Source organism: Apodemus sylvaticus, chromosome 11 (genome assembly GCF_947179515.1).
Source record: "Apodemus sylvaticus chromosome 11, mApoSyl1.1, whole genome shotgun sequence".
Lineage (NCBI taxonomy): Eukaryota > Metazoa > Chordata > Mammalia > Rodentia > Muridae > Apodemus > Apodemus sylvaticus.
In genome coordinates, this window is record NC_067482.1 from 78,808,678 (window position 1) to 78,831,785 (window position 23,108).

General features: G+C 42.9%; 1 protein-coding gene across 3 annotated transcripts in view; it reads left to right on the top strand.

The window, feature by feature from the left end:
* The window catches only part of Morc2 (MORC family CW-type zinc finger 2), a 42,833-nt gene extending 20,195 nt beyond the window's left edge, over window positions 1-22,638 (top strand). Inside the window, exons 5-27 of one of the 3 annotated variants that reach the window (XR_007980283.1) lie at window positions 183-273; window positions 3,327-3,435; window positions 6,952-7,111; window positions 7,224-7,335; window positions 7,839-7,964; window positions 8,599-8,678; window positions 9,470-9,552; window positions 9,764-9,849; window positions 11,136-11,276; window positions 11,359-11,513; window positions 11,661-11,789; window positions 12,280-12,385; window positions 12,982-13,114; window positions 15,003-15,077; window positions 15,165-15,542; window positions 15,977-16,108; window positions 16,487-16,541; window positions 17,074-17,215; window positions 17,343-17,567; window positions 17,661-17,754; window positions 19,800-19,988; window positions 20,720-20,864; window positions 21,032-22,638. Coding sequence is in view for 2 of the 3 variants with exons in the window: in XM_052199452.1 (XP_052055412.1) it covers window positions 183-273; window positions 3,327-3,435; window positions 6,952-7,111; window positions 7,224-7,335; window positions 7,839-7,964; window positions 8,599-8,678; window positions 9,470-9,552; window positions 9,764-9,849; window positions 11,136-11,276; window positions 11,359-11,513; window positions 11,661-11,789; window positions 12,280-12,385; window positions 12,982-13,114; window positions 15,003-15,077; window positions 15,165-15,542; window positions 15,977-16,108; window positions 16,487-16,541; window positions 17,074-17,215; window positions 17,343-17,567; window positions 17,661-17,754; window positions 19,800-19,988; window positions 20,720-20,788 (2,870 nt within the window). In the remaining variant the exon portion in view is untranslated. Of the gene's footprint in view, window positions 1-182; window positions 274-3,326; window positions 3,436-6,951; window positions 7,112-7,223; window positions 7,336-7,838; window positions 7,965-8,598; window positions 8,679-9,469; window positions 9,553-9,763; window positions 9,850-11,135; window positions 11,277-11,358; window positions 11,514-11,660; window positions 11,790-12,279; window positions 12,386-12,981; window positions 13,115-15,002; window positions 15,078-15,164; window positions 15,543-15,976; window positions 16,109-16,486; window positions 16,542-17,073; window positions 17,216-17,342; window positions 17,568-17,660; window positions 17,755-19,799; window positions 19,989-20,719 lie in introns of all 3 variants that reach the window. The other 2 variants (XM_052199452.1, XM_052199453.1) reach the window with 2 other exon arrangements.
* The last annotated feature ends 470 nt before the right edge of the window (window positions 22,639-23,108 follow it).

Here is a 23,108-nt window from a genome sequence, read left to right on the forward strand (position 1 = left end):
TCCCATGTTCTCAAAGCAATATAGGACACTGTGATGGTATTGTTGGGCCAAGCAAGGATTACTTTCTTATGTGGAGAGAGGTTTTGCTGGCATATAGCCATGCTTATATTTAACCTGACTCATATTGCTAACTTTGAGAGGTCTGGTGCTAATTTTTTATTTTCTCTTGTCTACCATGTGAGGTGATGCTGCTAGTGTGATCCAGTTTGGGAAGTCAGCCAAAAGAACTCCTGAGTCCACTCAAATTGGGCAGTACGGCAATGGATTAAAATCGTACGTATGTTGGAAGCCTGGCATAAGGCTGGGTACAAAAATCACATGGTACATTCTTGCTGTCCTTCTTTTTCTCTCTCTAGGGCTATAAATTTGAAGCAATAGGAGAGTCAGAAAGGAGTGGTGGAAAGACTCAGTGCAACAGTGTAGGGGAATACCAGAACAGGGAAGTGGGAAGGGGTAGATGGAGGAACAGGGGGAGGGAAGAGGGCTTAAGGGACTTGCGGGGAGTGGGGACCCAGAAAGGGGGAGTTCATTTGAAATGTAAATAAAAAAATATATCAATAAAGGAAAAATTAAAAAAGAAAGGAGTGGTGATTGGTACTTAAGCAACTGTCTAGCTGAATTTGTTCAGTATATTGATTAGTATGAATATCTAAACATTATTCTCTAGCACTATCTCTTTCCTCTTATTGAATATTTATATCCCGTGGTTGAGGGTGTGGGTGGTTCTCTTCTGGGCCTGAGGCATATCTGACATGGCAAGGGAATCACTTGACTATGCTTGTCAATCAGTATGCTTGTTCCAGGCACTAGAGATCCAGAGTGAATACAAGAAACACAAGCTTTCTCTCCTGGAGCAAACTGTCTTATGTGGACATCTTGCAATGCCATATAGCAGGAGATCCATGTAATACCTTTAATCTATTGATCCCTCAGACCTTGGTTTCCAATTGTTTAGTGCTTGGAATGTGTTGTTCTGGTTCGGAGTAAAGCCCCAAGGAAAGGGATTTCTATTTCTGAAATACTTAACTTCCAGCTACACATACCTTTCGGTGGAATAAGATTTAGTGGAATTGGAGTTTGTGCAAATGGAATTATGAGTCACGTTCCAATTTTGCTGTGGAAATGTGTTGTTTTATTTGAGAAAAGGTTGTGGTTTGATCTGTCAACAGCTTTGATTGGGCCTCAAGTGCATTGTGCTTTGGGTGTGGAGAAGAGAGTGCTTCCAAAGAGTCCAGGGGCTTAGTTCCTGGGCTTTGATTTCTTTTCAGGACAAGGAAACAAGACAGGAACCAAATGTTTATAATAAGTACTTAACCTTGTACCAGGAGGTACTGTGCTAAACTTCATATGGATGATATCATTTTAGCCTATGATAGATGGGTTTTATTAACATTCTCAAATGAAAAAAATTTAGAAGTGTAGAAGTGAATTGATTTGCCTCAGAGTGTACAGATGTTTCTGTGAGAGTGAAGATATGAACCAGTTCTTTCTGGCTAGAAAACAGAAGTGATTGTACGCTTCACTTTGGTCAGACAGAGGGTCAGATCTTAATCCAGCTATTTAGTCACTAAAGTTGTGACCTCTTATAAATGATCATACTTATCAAATAGTTAAGGATCGAGTGCTATTTCTGCTTTGAGAGTCCCTAGTCTGTGATCACAGTGGGAACTTTCCCCAGAGGATTTTGAAAAGGTAATCTAAGACCTATGAAACTGAGGTCTCAATAGTCCTATCACTTGCAGACTTAACTTTAACTTTCTGATGTTTCCTAACCTAGAAAATGAGGTTTTAACTTCTGATAGTCTCCCTCAGGAACCAGTAAAACATGGCTCAGAAAATGCTTAGAAGACTGAGAAGAAATTTAGGACGTAGCTATCAACATGTTTAGGAGGTTTTTGTAAAGGTCTTGTTCAATTAGAGCCATCTAGTGTTCAAAGTTCAGAAGTTAGATGAGGCGATTTATAGTGAGCATAGGATTGAGCAAGGAAGGTGATGTTTTGGGATTTCTGCTAATCAGACCCTATAATCAGGATCAGAAACAAAAAAAAGGTGTGAAGAAAGTTTTGCCAAATTTGAGTGAGGGCAGTGCTGTCCACAAGTTGTAGGGAAGGAAGGAGTATACTGAGATTTAAGGAAAATGATCCCTGTCATCAGGAAAGAGAATTGACAGCCCTGAGGGTATCTATGGAGTGTCTTGGGAGTTTTCGAGAGTGCTTGGGAAATAGAATGTGACATTCATTTGTTTGCCTGGCATGCCAGACTAGATTGTATATATAGAGATTAATGAGGCTCCCTACCATTGTCTTTCCCCTGGGGGTGTTGTAAGGACTAATGAGATAATAGCCATAAAATTCAGAAGCTGCTCAGAAAAAAAGGAACTAAATAGCCTCATTGTTGAGTAGATAGTCCTTCTACTGCTGCTTCATATTTCTGCCCTGCACTGTGCTGCCTGGAAAAGCCTGTCTCTACCTGTTCTGTAGAAGGGTTAACATAGCCTAACAGGAAGGAAGCCATGGCTTCCATTTAGACTTTTGCCAGATGAGGTTTGTTTTCCATTGATTCTGAGGATTGGATCCAGACTCTTGCCCATGCTAGGCAAAGGTTCCACCACTCTGCTCTATTCCAAGCTTCAAACTTTTGCCTTGTTGAAGACAACCTCAGGGCTGTAGATTAAGCTCAAATAGCAAAACAAGTCTGAGACAGAGAATGGCTAGAGTTACTAGACATGGAAGTAGGCCTTGATCTTCAAAGATTAAATTAGCATTTGTATTTGGTAAGTGTTGCAGTCATACTGGTTTTTGAAAGACTTGTGAGACTAATCTTTTGACACTTCTTGACAGTGGACATTTGATGAGTGGACAGAAAGGGACTTTGTGTTAGTGAAGGAAGGGCAGGGTAGGAAGAGGGTGTGACCACAAAAGATGTTGATGAGTTTAAGGTGTCAGCTGCAGGAGTGAAATCTGATAATATCACAGAAGACCCCATGAACCTAGAGCTCAAGCATGTTTATTTGTTAGGGTTGTGGCAATAAGCTGAGGGAAGCTAAAGCAGGGCTTATAGTCTTGGTGGACATATTTTAGAGGGATTGTGAGTCACCTGAAACCCTTGTATGGAAAGGAAGTTTGTTCAAGGAGGTTATAGGTTATAGACTAAGGAATTAGAGATCCTTAAGAAGGCACAGCAAGCAGTGCTGGCTGAGTGGGAAGGAACAAGGCCTGTTGGAAATCTTGAGGGAGCTCTCTGATCAGTTTCAGTTATGCCCAGAAGGTGTGCTTCCTTTTCAGATGAGCTTTGAGTCTGTAATCTGTTTTCTGTTTCCATTTCAGGGGCTCAATGCGGATTGGGAAGGATTTTATCCTCTTCACTAAGAAGGAAGATACCATGACCTGCCTCTTCCTGTCTCGTACCTTTCATGAGGAAGAAGGCATTGATGAAGTAGGTTTTATCCTTGTGGCCTGAGTTGCTACTTGACATTTACTGGGCTTATCTGTGGTTCTGGCTCCATGGAGCTGTAGCTATGGAGCAAGTGCCTGCTATTACAGGATGAGTGGGTGGATGCACTGATTGGAAGGTGGTGAGGCAGATAATACATACCTTTTTGTGAAAGGAAGTAAAATCTCAAGGTACGTCAGACAATGGCTCTTCTGTTTCTGAGAATGAGTCTGTGAAGTGGTAAGAGTTAGATTTGAAGCTTTTCCGTATCTGCTGGGTACTCTATTTCTGTGGAGAGTGTCTCCATAGAGAACTGTTACCAGAGCAGATATTTTGAACGTCCCTAACTGATTGGAAATTATAGCCAGTAGTAATAATAGAATATCAGTGTCTTTCTCCTATGATGATTATCTTATGGAGTATGTTGTGAATACATTTTCTTTTTGAGGAAGTGTGTTGATCTAACTAATATCAGAAGCTATGAGTCAGACCCTAACCAGGTGGTAAAGTAGGTAAGTACATGGAAGACATCAGTATGAGCTTTGTTAATAGTGCTTTCCACCTGGTGTCATTAACAGATGCTTCCTTGCTCCCGTAATTATTACTGTCCTGGAAGACAGGCTTAGTCTTAATAAAGTTAATAAATCTTAACTTGTAGAATTGGTAATAGGGGCTGGTAAGATGGTTTGGTAGTTAAGAGCACTGGCTGCTCTTCCAGAGAACCAGGGTTCAAATCCTAGCACCCATATAGCATTACTACTGTCTGTAGCTTCAGTTTTAGAAGATCTAATACCCCCTTCTGGCCTCTGTGGGTACCAGGCATGTATGTGGTGCATATACACCCAAGTAAGCCAAACATTCTTATACAATTAAAAAAAAAAAAAAGTTGTGTGCTGAACAAAAACCTACCTGATTCTCTCTGTGGTCTGGTGGCTCAGACTAAAGATGAACTTTTCTCTTTTGAGACAGGGTTTAACTATAGTTCTGGTTGGCTAGAACTTGTTATATATACCATGGTGGCCTTGAACTCACAGAGATCCACTTGCCTCTGCCTTCTGAATGTAGCAATTAAAGGCATATGCCACTGTGTTTATCAAGAGTGGGAGTAGGGAAAGTCTCTCCAGCATCCTTTCAGGTCTGAGTAATAGAGGCTTCATAGTTGTCACATAAGTAGATGGTCCAGTTGAGAATTTCAGTCTGTTCCTCTCTGTTGGTTAGCAGTGATTGAATTTGTACTAGTCCTATTGAGATCTGAAAATAAATTTGTGGCAAACTACTTTGCTAAAATGGGAATCTTTTCCTACCATTTGTAGTTATCCAATCAGTTGGTTTTTTGTTTTTTGTTTGTTTGTTTGGGTTTTTTTTGTTTTTTTCACTTACTAGATGAGGTTTGTCATCTTATTCTGCATATTTGGAAAGAAATGCAGTGAGACTGTAAAGGGCAAACCTGTTAGAGAAGATAGTCAGCCTGGGCTGTGGTACTCAGAAATGTCACCTGGTCAAAGGAGTCTTGGAGTAAGTCAGTAAAAATATCCTTAAACCTCTGATGTTGGTGCTGGGGAGAGAGATAGTCTTTATAGAACAAGACCAGGTTGGGCCAATGCTCTGGGCCTTGTGTCAGTGAATGGGATTTAATAAAACAGTTTCTAGTATAATATTCTCTTTAGAAAGTCCATGTAGTTACTTTGCAGTGATTGGAGTAGAAAGATTTGGAGTGGACCAGCTAAGAGGCTCTGTGCATGGTAACAAGCTGGGAGATAAGAGAAATCAAGTTACCTTTTTAGAGTGTGAGACTCTGATACAGTATTGATAATCTTTGAAGGGGGAAAAGAAAGGGATTAGAGAGACTTGTAGGCTCTGTTGTGGTGGTTGGAGCTAATGGGCCATCTGGGACTGGGGATGAATGGAAGAGGGGACTATGGAGGGAGGGCAGTGTAAGTTCTTTTGGAACATGCAAAGTGAAGTATGTCTGGAGTTTGGGGGCAATATTAGCTCTAGGCTGCCTGCCTCCCTCCCTCCCTCCATTCCTCTGTCCCTCCCTTTCTTCCTCCACCCCCGCAGCCCCCCACCCCCACCCCTACATCCCCGGTCCTAGCCTCTGGAATTACTAGTGGCAGATAACATCACTTAAAAAAGAAAATGGAGCAAGAAAAGGACTTGAGATCTAAGTAGGTCAACATTAAAAGGTGTCAGGAGAAAATCTAGGAAGAAAACTGGGAGATGGGTGACATAAAAGCTGAAGGAGAAATGCCAAGTGGGAGCAGTAGTGAAAGTTAGTGCCTACAGTTCAGAGTGGTATTGTCTTCACCTGGGAAGGTACAGAGACAAGTTTACAGAATGCAAATATAACTTGATTCCCTTGGTGGAAAGGCTGGATTGAGATTTTTCCCTTACTTGGTGCTAGAAGGTCACTGTTTTGGATTGTACTCTAGTGCAAACTCTGCCAAGATTTCAAAATAAGATCATTTGCAGTCCAGGAGGAATGTGTCCAAACCAGCCTTGTGGTTGAATGATTTCAGCATGAAGCTTTTCAGAAAGTAGCAGTGTTAGAACTCCTAAGGAGTTATCACCCAGGCCTGTGTTAAGATACTGAATTTCTCCTTTGTCTTATGTGTGGGCCATTTGGCTTGAGCCCATGAGGTACTTCATTTGATTTTCAGCACAGAAACCCCCTGACTACTACTGGCTTTGAGCAAGAGATGACATTATGAAACCCCAAAATTTTTGAAGAAAAGGGATTCTTTACTAATTAGACATAAAACCAGATTGCATATATGTTGAGGAATTGTTACAATAAAGTACACACCCATGTCACCACAATTATAAACTAAAGTTAGAAGTCCCTTATGAACGACCAATGTCATTCTCAGTGTGCCCCTGGGAGAAATCACCACCTGCTAACTTTTAGGATGATCACTTCCTTTTTGTGGGCTGGAGGCATTGTCTGTCATTGGTGTTTGTGTATTAGCTTGACTTAGTATCTGTACACATGGATTGACAATATAGACATCCACTTGTATCTTTCAGATAATACTGTGTGTGTGAGATCCATTCATATTTGTGGCTGTGCCTTTACTCACTTTTATTACCATAGACTATTTCAGTTTAGTCACTCTGTAGGATTATTTGGGTTATTCCTATATGTGTATGCTGGTACATACATGCAAAAGTTCCTTTGGAACTTTACTCAGAAGTTCATTGGTATTTACTCAGAAGTAGAATTGTTGAGTTGTAGATTATCCTTTGTATCTCTAGATTCACTAGATACCTAGCAATTATTTTTCCCTAGTGGTAAAACAGAATTTTTAACAAATTAATGAAATGGCCAAAGACATCCCAGACAGGCATCCAGACTTTGGATGCACAAACTAGCATAGTGACAGGAGTTTGGGGAAGGACCAGAAGCTGCAAACCTGATGTCAGACTATACAACTGGAGGGACACAAAAGCTGCATGTTTGGGGGAAGGTGACTCTGGAGCCCCAATCACAGTGCGTATCTGTACTAACCCCAAACACAGGTGATTGTCCCATTGCCTACCTGGAATGCTCGAACACGGGAACCTATCACAGATAATGTGGAGAAGTTTGCCATTGAGACAGAGCTTGTCTACAAGTACTCTCCCTTCCACACTGAGGAGCAAGTGATGAACCAGTTCATGAAGATTCCTGGGAACAGTGGTGAGTAGGCTTTGGCCCTGCAGCCCAGAGAATCTGGGAGCTCTAGAGCCTTTAGTAATGTGGAGGGAGAGCCAGGGTTGGCTGGCAGAGAGAAAGGATTTCTGTTCCCCAGGAACACTGGTGATCATCTTTAATCTCAAGCTCATGGATAATGGAGAGCCGGAACTAGACATAATCTCAAACCCGAAAGATATCCAGATGGCAGAAACCTCTCCAGAGGGCACGTGAGTATGGCTGGGAAGTGTGGCAGGACCTGGAACTGTCTTTATTTCCTTTGATGACTTCATGGAAAGATGGAAAAACCCCTTTCCTGGCTTTCTCTTGGGAGTAGTATTGATAGAACTGAAAGTCTGAGATTTCCTGCCTGCTTAATAGCAGGACAGTGATTCCTCAGCCAAGCTAAAGCAAAGATTAGTGATTTCCTGTTCTAACTCTTTAATTGACACACACACACACACAAAAAAAAAAAAAAAAAAAAAAACCTTTAGCCTGGGTCTAGGGGTGGTGAAATTTCACTGGGGTTCCTCTAACATCCAGGTGAGGTGTCTGGGGTACCTGTGCTAGGGACATGTTAGGGCAGGAGGAGGGAGTACCTGTGATGAGGGACTGTTCTGGTCAAAGTGGCATGAGAAGCCAGAATGTGAAATGAAAGGTGAGGAAGTCTGTATGTAGCTTTGGGCTTACTGTGATGTGGGCTGCAGGATGTCTCAGTTCCTCCTTTCTCCAGGAAGCCAGAGCGACGCTCTTTCCGAGCCTATGCTGCTGTACTCTATATTGATCCCCGGATGAGGATCTTCATCCATGGACACAAGGTGCAGACCAAGAGACTCTCCTGCTGCCTGTATAAGCCCAGGTAAGGGCCTAGCTACCGTGATCTGGACTGGGAAATGGTGCCTGGCCACATTTCTCTGGGTATTGTTCAGGTGGTGCAATGTGAAGCCTCTAAGACTGCTGACTGTACCTGCTTACCAGAGAGACATTTCTCTGGAAAAGACAGAAGTGACTGACAGGCTATTGGGTTGGTTGACCAGGCTAGTTAAGAGAAGTGCCTTCTGAGATTTGGAGAGTGGCACAGCGAGCTGGCTTGTCCATGTTCAGGAGCTTATAGACCCTTCACAGGAAAGGCAAGCTATGGCCTATTACTGAAACTTGTTCCTGCTTTGAGATTAGATGACGATTCCTGGGAACAGTGGTGATTAGGCTTCGGCCCTGCAGCTCTAGAGCCTCTGGTAATGTGGAGGGTGAACCAGGGTTGGCTGGCAGAGAGAAAGGATTTTTGTTCCCAGGAACACTGGTGATCATCTTTAATCTCTTTAACCTGCTGAACACCAAAGACAAATTGAGTACAGAATTGAGCTTGGATTTGTTACATCGCAAGGAGCCAGGGTAACACAACATGGGAGGAGGCAGGGTGCTTCCTGAGCTGCTCAAGTTGGCTACCTGCCCCACTGCTGCTTGGCCTTCAGGTTGCTTTTTCCACTCTTCAGGATGTACAAGTATACATCAAGTCGTTTCAAGACTCGGGCAGAACAGGAAGTGAAGAAAGCAGAGCATGTAGCACGGATTGGTAATGCTACTCCCTGTGTTAGGAGGAGGGATGGAATTGGGGGCACTGCTTAGACCCAAAGCCTGGAGACAAGGCTGTTCTCCTACCTTAATCCACTTCCTCTCCAAGTCTCCCCACATGTAACTTTCACAGTACTTTTCTCCAGACTTGACTCTCTTCTGCCACTATTTCTAGGACTTTGAGGGGCTAGAGTGGCATTAAACACATCTAGTCATTCATCTTAACAAACATCAACTCTTTGGCTTGACCAGTTGAAATATACTTCATACTGCTTGTCCTGAAGCAGAAATTACAAGGTTTCTCTCCTAGAATAACCACAGTTCTTTTTGGCTGTTTGATGAGCATTTTGATGAGCGTGATTGTCAAAAGCATTCTTCAGGCTCCAACTCATGCTGATGGTTGAATTCCCACCGACTCATAATTCATTTGTAAAGCTTGAAAAGCATGTCAGAGTATAAATAGTGTTCCTTGGGATTATAATTTTTATTTGAGATAGACTTATTCTTTATCCCATGTTGCCTCAAACTGGGTGACCCTCCTGCCTTAGCCTGCCAAGTACTGGAATTATAGGGATGTACCATCTTGACTATGACAGTTTTGAATGTCAGGTTTTGTTGTTGTTGTTTGGTTTTTGTTTTTTTCCAAAGCAGTTCTTTAGGATACCCATGTGGCCATTGCTCCTCTAGGTAGCCTTTTCCTTGTTAGCATGTACTCCTTGTACAGTAGGGACTGCTCTATGGATCAAGAAAGGATGACAGAGTTCTGAACCTTTGATTTCTTTTCTGTCTTAGCTGAAGAGAAGGCCCGGGAGGCAGAGAGCAAAGCTCGGACTTTAGAAGTACGTATGGGTGGAGACCTGACACGGGACTCCAGGGTAAGTCCTTAAACTCTTTTATAGCATATTAGCATTGGGATCCAGTATCTTGGGCTTAGTAAGATGAAGTGTCCTCCATAGGGTCACTTTTCTGTAGAAATAATCTTCAGGTGTGTTTTAGCATCCAGGTAATTAATATCAGTATAAAAATGTATTACTTCATGTAGCAGAGAGCACCTCCTCCATTCATCTGATGGTGGTACATTTGCAGGTGATGTTGCGGCAGGTCCAGAATACAGCTATCACCCTCCGTAGAGAAGCTGACGTCAAGAAAAGGATCAAGGATGCCAAGCAGCGGTGAGTACTTGGACAGCCCTTTGGTCTTTTAAAATTATTTGCACAGACAAGCTGCCATTTGGCACCAAGTTTACTTAGAGAAAGCAATCTCTGCTGTGTTCACAGATGTGGTGAGTGCTTCTGGTGACCTGCGGAAGGCAGGCAGGATACACTTGAAATACTAAGCTTGCTTCCTTCAAACTGCAGTACTTTTCTTCTTACTCTTTTCTGTTAAGGTTGCAAAGAATGCCCATTGTATAAAACTTGAAAAAAATAAAACATTTAAGTAAATGGATGTGAAACTCCCTTATTCTTCTGAAAATATGCATTTTAATTTTTTTCTATGCTCATAATTCATTCTCCCTACAAGTTACAGATGTAGAATGATACTATTGATTGGGTTTTGTGGTGTTTTATTTAGAATGTACTGTTCGAGTGTAAATCATCATCCTACTAGCTGTGTATCGAGCTACTCAGGCTCTGGGGCATGACTTCCTAGCTAGGCTCCAGGTGGTTTCCTCACCACAGATGGAAGTTTCAGCTCACTTCACTTTAAGATTTTCTTGACATGAGTATCTTCTGTATTTTTGTTAATTTTTTTGCCTTTAAAACTATTATATAAGCCAGGTACAGTGCTGTATGCCTTTAATCCCAGTACTTGAGAGTCAGAGACAGGTAGATCTCTGTTGGAGACTGTCGTAGGCTACACAGTGAGTTCTAGGACTCTATCTTGAAAAGCAAGCCAGACAGAACTATTATTGTTATGTAATTGGGATTTTGAGGACTGTAAGACTATAATGTTATATTTATTCTACCATGTAACTCTCTCTGCAGAGATTTGCAGTTTCACAGTAACTCATTCATACTTAAATCCTCCCTTATTTTGCGCCATTAAATTCTGTGCATATACAGAGGGTCATAGAATAGTGTAGATCCTTTTTTTTTTTAAATTTATTTTTTTGGTTTTTTTTTGGGGGGGGGGATTCTGGTTTTTTTTTTTTTTTTTTTTTTTGAGACAGGGTTTCTCTGTGTAGCCCTGGCTGTTTTGGAACTCACTCTGTAGACCAGGCTGGCCTCAAACTCAGAAATCCGCCTGCCTCTGCCTCCCAGAGTGCTGGTATTACAGGTATGCGCCACCACGCCCAGCTCAGTGTAGATCCTTATCAAGTCTAACATCACATACTGAATGGAGATATAAAACTTTAATATGTCTCTAACTAAAATTAACATACCATTATCACCATGATGCTTTTCTGCTAATGAGTTAATATGCTTGATTTTTTTTTTCTCTCTCTCTCCTTTATCAGAGCTCTCAAAGAACCCAAGGAACTGAATTTTGTTTTTGGGGTCAATATTGAACACCGGGACTTAGATGGCATGTTTATCTACAACTGTAGCCGCCTGATCAAGATGTATGAGAAAGTGGGCCCACAGCTGGAAGGGGGCATGTGAGTGCTCAGGAGAGTTTTCAAGCCCTGGTGAATGGCAGAAGAGTTTTGGCGACAGAGCTGTGACTCTTTGTCTTTGCAGGGCATGCGGCGGGGTTGTTGGGGTTGTTGATGTGCCCTACTTGGTTCTGGAGCCTACTCATAACAAGCAGGACTTTGCTGATGCTAAGGAGTACCGGCATCTGCTGCGAGCAATGGGGGAGCACTTGGCACAGTACTGGAAGGACATCGCCATTGGTAATGTGACCAGGCCCAGGCCTTAGCCTCTCTTTTATGAGCTTAAGGTGCTTATGTGGCTTGCGAGGGTTATAGTTGGGAAGAGGATTTTACATTGTTACGTGTTACAGTTGCTTCCATTGTAATATGTAGGCATTTGTCTTCTAGCCCAGCGTGGGATCATCAAGTTTTGGGATGAGTTTGGCTACCTTTCTGCCAACTGGAACCAACCCCCATCCAGTGAGCTGCGTTTCAAACGCCGGAGGGCTATGGAAATTCCAACCACTATCCAGTGTGGTAAGTTTTGTGGCAGGAACTCTCTCCAGACTCCTGTCATGATAGTCTTGTCTTTATTCTCAAGCTGGCCTTCTGACTTGACTAACATTCATGAACTTGGGTTCCATGAGGAACAGGATCTGTTTGGCAGTGTCAGTGTGAGCACACAATCTTGAGGCCTACTAGTTCCTACTGTTTCTCTTAGTGAGAAGAGAAACCTCACTTGCCACACCTTTGAGACACTTGATATCACAGCTGGTCCAGGCTCATATAGGGTTTAGAGTGGATGACTGTTTGAGCCTAGAGGCAGGACTGATAGCATCAAGATCCCGTGATATTTTTAATCCTTGCTGCAATCACTGTCCATAAGGTGAATCACTGTTTTATAATAATAGATAGAGGTTGAAAGTCAAGGACATCTTTGCTTGTAAGCCTAGCTGTGAGAAGCCAGGATTCTAGTAATTGTTGATAGTATGGCTGACCTGTTGAGATGAGTATTTTTCTCTTGCAGATTTGTGTCTGAAATGGAGGACTCTCCCTTTCCAGCTGAGTTCAGTAGAAAAAGATTACCCTGATACTTGGGTTTGCTCCATGAACCCTGATCCTGAGCAGGACCGGTGAGCCTTTCTTTAAAAAGGCTTGTGGGTACTCTTCCTTCCTGTGGCAGTTTTCTTTCTCTTGCTGTGATAGACATCAGGAACAAAAGCAATTTAGCTACACATCCAGGTATAGTCAATTATTTAAATAAGTCAGGCAGGAGTTCAAGCAGGACCTTGAAGTAGAACCATGAAGTAGGTACTAGGCCAGTAGCTCAGGCTCATGCATAGCCAGCTTTCTTACACATCCTGACCACCTGTCTAGGAATATTACTATCTATCTATAGTGGACTGGACCCTCTTTCATCAATTTAACAAGGCAATCCCCCCAACAGGTCAATCTGATCTAGGCAATTCCTCAATCCAGGCTTTCATCAAGTCTATAAAGCTAACTCGGACAGTCACCATGCCTTCCACTCTTGGGGTATTCTTTGAGGTCATTGTTTCCATAGCCTCACATCTCTGCCTGCTGCACATGATGTATTTCAAAGAAGGAAGAGAAAACATGTCCTGTGACACATACCATTTTTATATATTGCGAGCTCTGTGGTTGGTGCAGGACAGCAAGTCTCTGCCCTGTTGGAGCCTTGTTTTGCTACCAGTCTCTATCTTCACAGCTGTGAAGCTTCTGAACAGAAGCAAAAGGTTCCCTTGGGGACATTAAAAAAGGACCCAAAGACACAGGAAGAAAAGCAGAAGCAGCTGACAGAGAAAATTCGCCAGCAGCAGGAAAAGCTAGAAGCTCTTCAGGTATGTGGTCATGGGCAAGTGAGCACAGCCAGCCTGTGTCAGCAGTCTGTGCAGGACAGGAGCCTTTGGTGGCTTTCCTGTCCCTTCTATTCCCCATGTGTTTCCACCAAGGTTTTTCAACCCTGAATTCTTAGTCGAAACACTTCCAGTACACCTTGTTAGTTATTTAGATAACAAACCATTTTGTTTATATATTCAATATTTATATATTCAATGTATTTAGGATGTATAAGCATTCCAGAAAATACCCTATTGTAAAAGAAATCACCATTGACTCAATAGTTTTATAACTTTTCCTCCCTCCTCACCCACCCCCCTCCATTCCCACTCCCCAAGAACAGGAATTAACCTAGAGCTTTATATGTATTAGGCAGGCTCTACCACTGAGTTAATACCTAACCCTCTTCTTGCCTTTTACTGTATTTTTTTCTTGGTACAGTGTCTCACTGAGATCAACTGAAGTCCAGAGAACTTAAGTTTCTCTGGAGTAGCTAGGATCACCAGAAGTAGCTCTTTCCGATTTTGCATACATGCCTACACATAAAAATCTCTTAACTTTTAGTAGTCATAGGGAAGCATTTGTATTTAATATATGCATATGCTATTTTTTGTACATAATAATTTCTTGATAATTGGTAAAATTGGGAAAGAATTGGTAAACTATTAAAGCTTTTTAAAAAAGATCTTTCTCAAGTAAGGTGTGGTGGCACACTCATTTAATCCCAGTACTTGGGAGGCAGGCAAATGTTTGAGTTTGAGGACAGCCAGGGCTACAAAGAAAAACCCTGTCTTAAAAAAACCAAAAATCCCCAAACAAACAAAAATCTTATCCCCTTGCAGAAGATGTATTATTTTGTACTTTTCACCAGTGTTTAGAAAAGTAAGCAGATTAATTTTAATATTTATTTGTTTAGTTTTGGTTTTTCAAGACAGGGTTTTTGTGTAATAGCCTTGGCTGTGTAGGAACTTTGTATACTAGGCTGGCCTTTAACTCACAGAGATCTACCTGTCTCTGCTTTCTAAATGCTGGTATCCGGCTAATTTTTAATGTTGATCAAATTTTAATGTGTACTTACTGTTTCCAGTGTTTCATGATTTCATGTTTGGTTTTTTGTTTGTTTTTGTTTGTTTGTTTCGAGACAGGGTTTCTCTATGTAGCCCTGGTTGTCCTGGAACTCACTCTGTAGACCAGGCTGGCCTCGAACTCAGAAATCTGCCTGCCTCTGCCTCCCAAGTGCTGGGATTAAAGGCATGCACCATCATCGCCCGGCTGATTTCATGTTTTTTATTATTTTAAAATCATGTTTTTGTGCTCATGTGCACATGCATAAGGAATTTGAGGGCAGGTGCTTGTGTATTCAAGAAGAGGGTATCAGATCCTTGTGCTCATAGGCATATGCATGAGGAATTTGAGTGCAGAAGAGGGCATCAGATCCTTGTTGTGAGTGATGGGACCTGAATTCTAGTGCCCTACAAGACTAATCTATACTCTTAACCAATGAGCCATCTCTACAGCCCCAATTTCATATTTGTTACAAAAGCATTTTTCTTTCTTCTCTGTCTATACAATGCACTATACTTACAAATGGGAAATGTCTTAAGCATGTAGATCCCACCCAGTTTTCTGGCCTCATGACAACTTTTCTTTACCAGTCCTTTTTCACCTTTTTGGTTTCTTTTTTAGAAATTTTAAAGACTTCCCCAGTCTCTTAGTTGAATCAATGATGTCGGCACCCTTTTTTCATGTCTGTGTATTGCCTTTCTAGTGATAATAAAAAGCTTTCAGAAATAGAACTGATCACTGTCCCAGGAACATAGTGAGGATCCAAAAAGATATTATTTCATTATACCAAGATATACAATTTCATTGTTATATTTGTTTTTGCAGAAAACCACACCCATCCGCTCACAAGCTGATCTGAAGAAATTGCCCTTAGAAGTGACTACAAGACCTTCAGCTGAAGTAAAGCCCAGGGACATAAGGGAGGCAGGGCTCTTCTGGTGTCTAAGCTTGGGTCAGTGTTCACACTGTCTGTGGGCTTTTTTTAAGGAACCTGTACGGAGACCTCAGCGACCTCGGTCACCTCCTTTACCTGCAGTGATCAAGAATGCTCCTAGCAGACCCCCTTCTATTCAAACTCCCAGACCAACTACCCAGCTTCGAAAGACATCTGTTATCAGCCCTCCAAAACCACCTACTGCAGCAGCCCGAGGAGAAACTAGTACTTCCAGGCTACTCCAGCCAGCTGAGGCACCTCGAAAGCCTGCAAACCCTCCCATCAAGACTGTACCCCGACCCACCCCTCCTATGCAGACTCCCTCACCATCTTTAATCCCTACTTCCAAGAACCTTCGGGAAGTCCCTGCCCAAAAAGCCATCAAAACTCCAGTGGTCAAGAAGCCAGAGCCACCTGTTAAACAGTCCATGGTGAGATGCTTTCCCTCTTCCATGTTCCAGCTCATTAGCAGTGCTGTAGGAGAAACATGTTATACTGGGGGAATCCAAGGTCACTGAATCTTAGCTTTTCTGATGCTCCTGAAGAGACTTGCTCAGAACTAACATAGCAAGTTTTTTACCCAGGGAGCTTTTCATTTTTACTCAGCACACCCACCCTTGGTCTGCTGCAAACTTGAGTTTGCTTCTCATGTGTCAAGGAGGTCTCATCTGGCTGGCAAGCAGTTAAGCAGGGAGTAAACTGAGAGGCTTTTCCCGTGACTGGAAAGAGGTTGCATATGTATTTACTGAGGAATTCCAAGTAGGGATTGACGTAGCTCCTGAATAGTTCCTTCAGGCTACATAAAATCTTCCTGCATCTTGAGAAGTGAACATGGTCAATTCATGCTTCTGCTCCTCTGCTCTAGGCAACTACTGGTCGGAAGCGGAGTATTGTAGTGTCAGATGAGGACGAGGCTGAAGAAGAAGCTGAGAAGAGGAAAGAGAGATGCAAGCGGGGCAGACTTGCTGTGAAGGAGGAAAAAAAGGAAGCAAATGAGGTGGGTAGTCACATGACCTTCACAGGGATTGCCTCCCTGGGGCCTGTGCCAGCTCCCAGTGTTAAAGACTTGAGTCTTTGAGCCTAGTTGAATCTCTCAAGGACTCTTGTTACCCAGGTGATTAGAAATATGGGCCAGGTAGGATCCTGAGACTGGTCCTAATTACAGGCCAATACACTTATGTACATCTAGGTGTCCAGAATCACTTTAAATGTGTCACTTGCCTGCTGTTTTGTTTAAAAAGATGGCAGAAGGGTAGATATCTGGGACAGCATAAGACATGAGTGTTATAGTTGATGACTATGGGTAGCCAGTTAGACAAAAGTCTACATTTTAGAGGCTGTTGAAGAAGCATCTAATAGACTGTTCTCCTTGCAGCTCTCAGACAGTGCTGGGGAAGATGACCCAGCTGAACTCAAGAAGGCTCAGAAAGGCAAGTTTGGGGAGATCCCTGTCATGTTGTGGTGGAGACGATGGAAATAAATCCTTCACTGTTAGCAGCTTCCTCCTGAAGTTAGCAGCTTCCTGGGCTTGACTTTATCCTATAGTTGGTCCAGTTGTCCCTTCATGGTTTTGTTGTTGCATGTTTGTTTGTTTGTTTGTTTGTTTCATTTGTGGTCCTAAAGATTTTTGAGTAGATTTTTATTATATAGTTGTTTGGCCTTGAATTTATAATCCTCTGGATCATTGTCCAAGTGCTGGGGTTAAAGGCATGTGCTACCATGCCTGGCTTTTTTTGTTTGTTTGTTTTTGCTCTTTTTAATACTGATTCTTTGGTGTTTGCCCTTGGCTCCTGTGCCTTGGCTCCATGACAGATAAAAGAATCAGCATTGCTAACCCTAGGTGTTTATACCTAGGAATCCACCTGTGGATTTTTTACAAATCCACCTTTTACAAATCCAGCCCTGGCTGAGGTGGAAACACTGATACAGTTCTCTGATTCTCACTTGTGTCTGAATTCTCAGATAAAGGACTACACGTAGAGGTCCGTGTGAACCGGGAGTGGTACACAGGCCGCGTCACAGCTGTGGAGATAGGCAAGAATGTGGTTCGATGGAAAGTGAAGTTTGACTATGTGCCCACAGACACAACACCAAGAGACCGCTGGTAATGCCCTCTTCTGGGAGATCAGAATAGCAGAAGTTAGCTAGGGCAAAGAGAGGAACTCTATGTTCCCTCCTAGAAGCCTGTTAGAAACCTAGGACAGACACGATAAGCTCTGTGTCCCCTGTAGGGTGGAGAAAGGCAGTGAAGATGTAAGACTGATGAAGCCACCTTCCCCAGAGCATCAGAGCCCTGACACACAGCAAGAAGGTGGAGAGGAGGAGGAGGCTATGGTGGCCCAGCAGGCTGTGGCCTTGCCTGAGCCTTCCACCTCTGATGGTCTTCCCATTGAGCCTGACACCACTGCCACCAGTACCAGCCATGAGACTATTGATCTCCTGGTCCAGATTCTTCGGTTTGTGTTTCTTTATCCTTTTCCTTAGGGCTGACAATAATTCTTTACTCTTTCCATGCTATTCTGAGTTCCAATCCCTCTCTTCCTACTTAGGAACTGCTTGCGGTATTTCTTGCCTCCAAGTTTCCCCATCTCCAAGAAGGAGCTGAGTGTTATGAATTCAGAAGAACTAATATCTTTTCCTCTGGTGAGTCCGGCCTAACTTTTGCTTTTTACACCCAGGTGCCTGTCCATGCTTATTATCACTGTCTCATCAGCTTCCCTTCTCACTGAGAGGAGCTCTGAGTCAAGAGGACTGAGGTGCACAAACGACAGCTTCACCCTTGAGACTCCTGGACAGATTTATGACATGTGAACCCACCTCCCCAGCCCCCTTCTTCCTCAAACCTGTCGTAGGTAACATTGATGAGATTAGACTCACTACACCTAAACCGTGAGACTTAGAGAGAGAGGGGTATGGAGAGAGAGACTAATGGCGTGTAGAGGGGAGCATGAGAGCCAGGTAGCTCAGTGGGCTTTCTGAGCTGAGTAGCTGCTTCTAGGTAGCTGGCCACGAGGCTGAGAGAAAGGTTGCTGAGACGCAGTGCCCAGAGAGTCTTGGCAGCTTGGATAGAGAAGGAAAACCCTTATCTAAAAACCTAACCAAACAATCAAATAAAACTCAACTAGGGCTTCAAGTGCAGGGGACTCTGAAGTGGGGCAGGAGGCTGTTGTGAGCACGATGGGCTGAAAAGTTTGGAGAAAATGGCAGCACATCTGGAGCATCAGTCTTAGCCTCATGTTGATTAATCTGAACTATGCTGAGGGCCAGATAGCAGAGAATGGGTTTGTAGTCTGTATAGTGTCTGATAACTACATAGCCCTGCCATCAAGGAATAGCTTTATTTACAGAAACATGCAATAAGCTGATTTTGTCTGCTGCCCTTGCCATTAGGGGGACCCACCACATTCTTGTTACAGGAAGCCCAGCCCAGGCTTTGGCTTTTACCTTGTTTAGATCAGGCTCTTTAGAGACTCTAAAAGAACAGACATTTTCTTGCAGTTTGATTTGTTACTTTTGGCATTGAATCATGAAATTCAAAGCAAAAGCTAGGACACAGCAGAACCTCAGGAGTAGGCACTGTTACTCAGCCCAAAACAGTCTGTTTTGTGACTTGTCCAAGGCTAAAAATAATATTTAGCTTGTTTTTGCAAAAGTGCTTACCAGTACTAGGGCACAACTTTGTCTTTTAGTTGTGATTGCTAAAACCAATGTTTCAATTATGTTATTTTTTGTCCTTATTGTGTGTAAATGGTGTTCACTAGTATTTGCACAATTAAAAGTTTAATATGATTGACTTCAAGATATTCATTTGATTTTGACTTAAAATTTATTTTGTGCAACCAAGGTATTTTTCTTTAAAGATTTATTTATTATTATATGTAAGTACACTGTAGCTGTCTTCAGACACTCCAGAAAAGGGCATCAGATTTCATTACAGATGCTTGTGAGCCACCATGTGGTTGCTGGGATTTGAACTCAGGACCTTCAGAAAAGCAGTCAGTGCTCTTAACCACTGAGCCATCTCACCAGCCCCAAGGTATTTTTTTTTATGTAGAATGAAGTTTCTTTTGCTATCATGGTGTGAGGTGGTAGTCTAGACACAAACATAGCAGTCAGAAGCCCCTCAGTGCGGCAGTTTTATGCAACCTTCATAGAAGCAGATGAGTACTGGAGTTTAGACTTCAGTAGGCAGCAGGGCTTGTGGTCCATGCAGATGATTCCTTTTTACCTATGGTTGTTTCCGAGCAGACCATACAGGGTTACTATGCAAATTGTTTAACTACTTTGTAGGAAAAGGCTCTGCTGCTGTACAACTATTTACTATATAAATCTGGGAATATTTGCTGTTGGTAGGTGCTCGGTAGCTCTTTGGTCCTAACCCTTTTAGATATGGCAGTCCTTCCTATTTTGGAGTTAGAAAGGTGTGTTTGAACTGGAAGAAAGATCCCACAGTCTTTTTTTTTTTTTTTTTTTTTTGACATGTGTAAAAGTTAGGACTTCCTTCCTTCCACGTTATTAAGCACTTTGCTGAATACGTGTGTCTTCATCCTCATGGTATCCCCAAAGGACTGCCACTAAGTTCTCTCTACCTTGGTTCTAGAAGGCTGCTTTCCCCTTGTGGTGAAATAAAGCCAAGCATCCTGTGAAGTCATTGCTCCTCCTACTCCATGTTATGTTTCCTTCCACAGAAAGAATACTTCAAACAGTATGAGGTGGGGCTGCAGAATCTGTGCCATTCCTACCAAAGCCGTGCTGATTCACGGGCGAAAGCCTCAGAGGAAAGCTTACGCACATCAGAGAAAAAGCTTCGTGAAACAGAGGAGAAGTTACAGAAGTTGAGAACCAACATTGTAGCTCTCCTGCAAAAAGTGCAGGAGGTGAGCCCGGAGCCCTCTCAGGAGCTAGACCAACTGGTCTCAGGGAGGGGACTGGACTTCTCACAGAACTCAACTACTCATAGAAATCTTTGTTTCTAACCCTGGCTGCTCAGGATCCTGACCAGAGAAGACTTGATAAAGCTGCCTGGGTCTTGTCCCAACTTTAAGCCATAAGCAAAATTCTCATCTAAATGATATCCCAGATGTGGCTTGAGGAGACATGGGCCGTTGCCCTTAGGGAGGTGGTAGATATTTTTTCTACACAGTAGACACTGAGAACCTGATTGATCTCTGGGGACAGGCTGGTGAAGGAGCTGGAGCTATTAATGGGGTAGTTCTGTGAAATAAATAATGAGAGACTGAATCCTGGGGGAAGCCACTTGACTAGGGTTCTCAGGATAGAGATACTTGCAGTGAGGCTGGGAGCTCACTAAGCTGTAAGAACTTGTGACAGTAGAAGAGGTTGGAGACCTCTTAAGTATGTGGTTTGAATGTGACATAGTCCAATTTTTAATATAAGACACTAATTAGTTTGAAGGTGTGCAGGTTAGAACCAGGAAACCTGATGAGAAAGCTTCCATACTTTTTTGGGTATGCAGATTTAACAGATTTGGAAGTAGGGCAGGAGCAAGAAACAGAAGCTGACAGTGGGGAGATCACAGGATTCTGGTTCAGCCCCATTCTCCAGCCTGTTTTCCTACCCTATCTGACTCCTACCTACTCTCTTCCAGGACATAGACATCAACACAGACGATGAGCTAGATGCCTACATTGAGGACCTCATCACCAAAGGGGATTGAGGAGCTGGGAGTAAGGTCAACTCCTCCGCACACCTGCCCCTCAACACAGCAGCTTCTGGGGAGGGGCATTTCATTTGTGAGTTGGTGGACTTAATTTTGGTTTGAGTCATGTGAGACATTTGTGCTTTGGGAAGGAGATTCTTTGAATCTTCTTCCCTAAGTTTACATAAATATTTATTTTTTAAAAGAGAAGATGTTAATGCCTGCTGTGAGACCGTACTTTTTTTGTGTGACTCTTGAAAGGGCACAGAGTCTGAGCCATTCAGCTCCTGGTACCTCAAGATAGGATGAAGAAAGCACCATCCTGAAGTTGGAGAGGCGCCAAGGGCATCAACAATGGGATATGAAAGATATATGGCCCCAGGGACTCAGCTCGGCAAGACCCTCAAGGGGTGATCAAAACAGGCCCAGTATCAGAAAGACTCTCCCTGTAACAGATCTCCTGGTGTCCAGGCAGGAAAGTCTGTTGGCTGTGAAAGTCTGTTGGCTACCTGAACAGCTGTCAGTCATCCTGGATGTGACAGTATCCAGACAGCTTGGAGATAATTCTTAATGCTCAGATTTCCCAATACACCACCTACTTTGTTACTGGAGGAGCCATTTCCTGAGTCAACCACACTATCCAAGCTCAAGCATAGACAGCTCTGACTGGGCTGGATAGCACTCTGAATGTTGAACTCCAAAGATTCTCAGGGTGTGCAGGTATGAAGGAGCTCTCTGGAGAAGGCTTCCTCAGTGGTGCTAGTTCCTGGAGAGCCTTTGCTGCTGCTTTTCTACTATGTACTCTCTGGGCTCCAGAGAGCCCTGCACCTCCCACGCTCTGGAAGTGAGGAAGAGGGACCATTTGCTTCAGACAACTACTCAGAGCCAGAAAGGCAAGAGCTTCATTTGATGGCTGTTGGAAGAATTCTGGTTCCAGTTCCAACTCTTCACACTCCTATTCAAGACTGATTTTGTACTCTTGATCCAAACCACCTTGGGATTTGTATCCATCAAGGCAAGGCTGCCACCTTGTGTCCGGTAGTCTCTGCAGACGACGGGGAAATGGTGGTGAGGGAACTGTGCACATATGGCTGGAAGTGCCTGCTTGAGTTCTGCCATCAGATTGTTGAGGGGGAATAGCATTCTGAAGTAGTTCTCTGGAATATTCTCCAATAGATGGGTTTTCTGAGGTGGTGCACTTACCCCTACCACTGCCCCCCATCCAACTTTCTGTTGACCCTGTCCAGGCAGGGTGTGGTCCATTTTTGTCTGTAAACCCACTGTTTAAAAGGAAATTGGCCCTGCATTTTTATTGGCAGGAAATACTCATTTTGATTTTTTTTTTTTTTACTCACACATGTAATCAAAATGTGTTACTATAAATTTCTACTGGTGAGATTCCTGCGTTCAGTATTCTTATGTAAAACACAAGACCTTTCTCTTCATTCTGTTATATCTCCACTGTCTTAGCTTTAGCTTTTCTGGATGTGCTAAATCCAGCTTCAACTTCTCTGAGTGTTGGGTCTTTCCTGGGAGCACCATGGAATAGCTGACCTGGAACTTCTTGATAAGGCTCTAAGGGAGAAAGGTGGTGTTTAAGATTCTAAGTAACTGTGGACATGGTAAGAATTCAAATACTACAAAGGCTGAATATGAAAAATAAGGCTCTCTTCTACCTGATTGCTTTTCCCTGGAAATCATCTTGGGCACCCAGCTACACATCTGCCCTCTTCGGTTTCCTCACATTATTTGCCAAGAACAACATTGTTTCAGAACGGCCAGTATGGGTCTGCTTTGTTCTGAGCCGTCACAGGGCATTTCATTATCTTGGATGTGTTGACATGAAACAATATACTTAACAATTCTAACATGTGTGGTATGTGTGTGCCTTTATCCAGTCCGTTTGTATAAAGGGTAAGTTCCAGAAAGGACTATCAGATACAGTCTCATCCTGCTCCCAGCAGCTTCCAATTTCAACTTATTAACTGTAGGTAACTCCAATCCTAACTTTTTACTATTAGTAAAAGGGATTTAGTTTCCATGTAACTGAGCATTTTCATTGGCTTACCTAGGTTTATGGTTTTGTTGGCAGAGAGGTATATGTAGTTCTGAGTCTAGAACTAGGGATCTTTTTGTATGAGTTTGTAAAATCCTCAGGAAAATAAGTAGGATTTAGGGTTTCTAACTTCATTAGGGAGAACAATGCTGTCTACCATCAGACAAGGATTATTACAGGCTGATGAAACTTCTGCTTTCTTCTTTTCATCTGAGAGACACTGCTTGTTATCTTACAGGCTCTTGTTTCCCAGGTCTTCATGATGTTCAGATACAGTGGCTG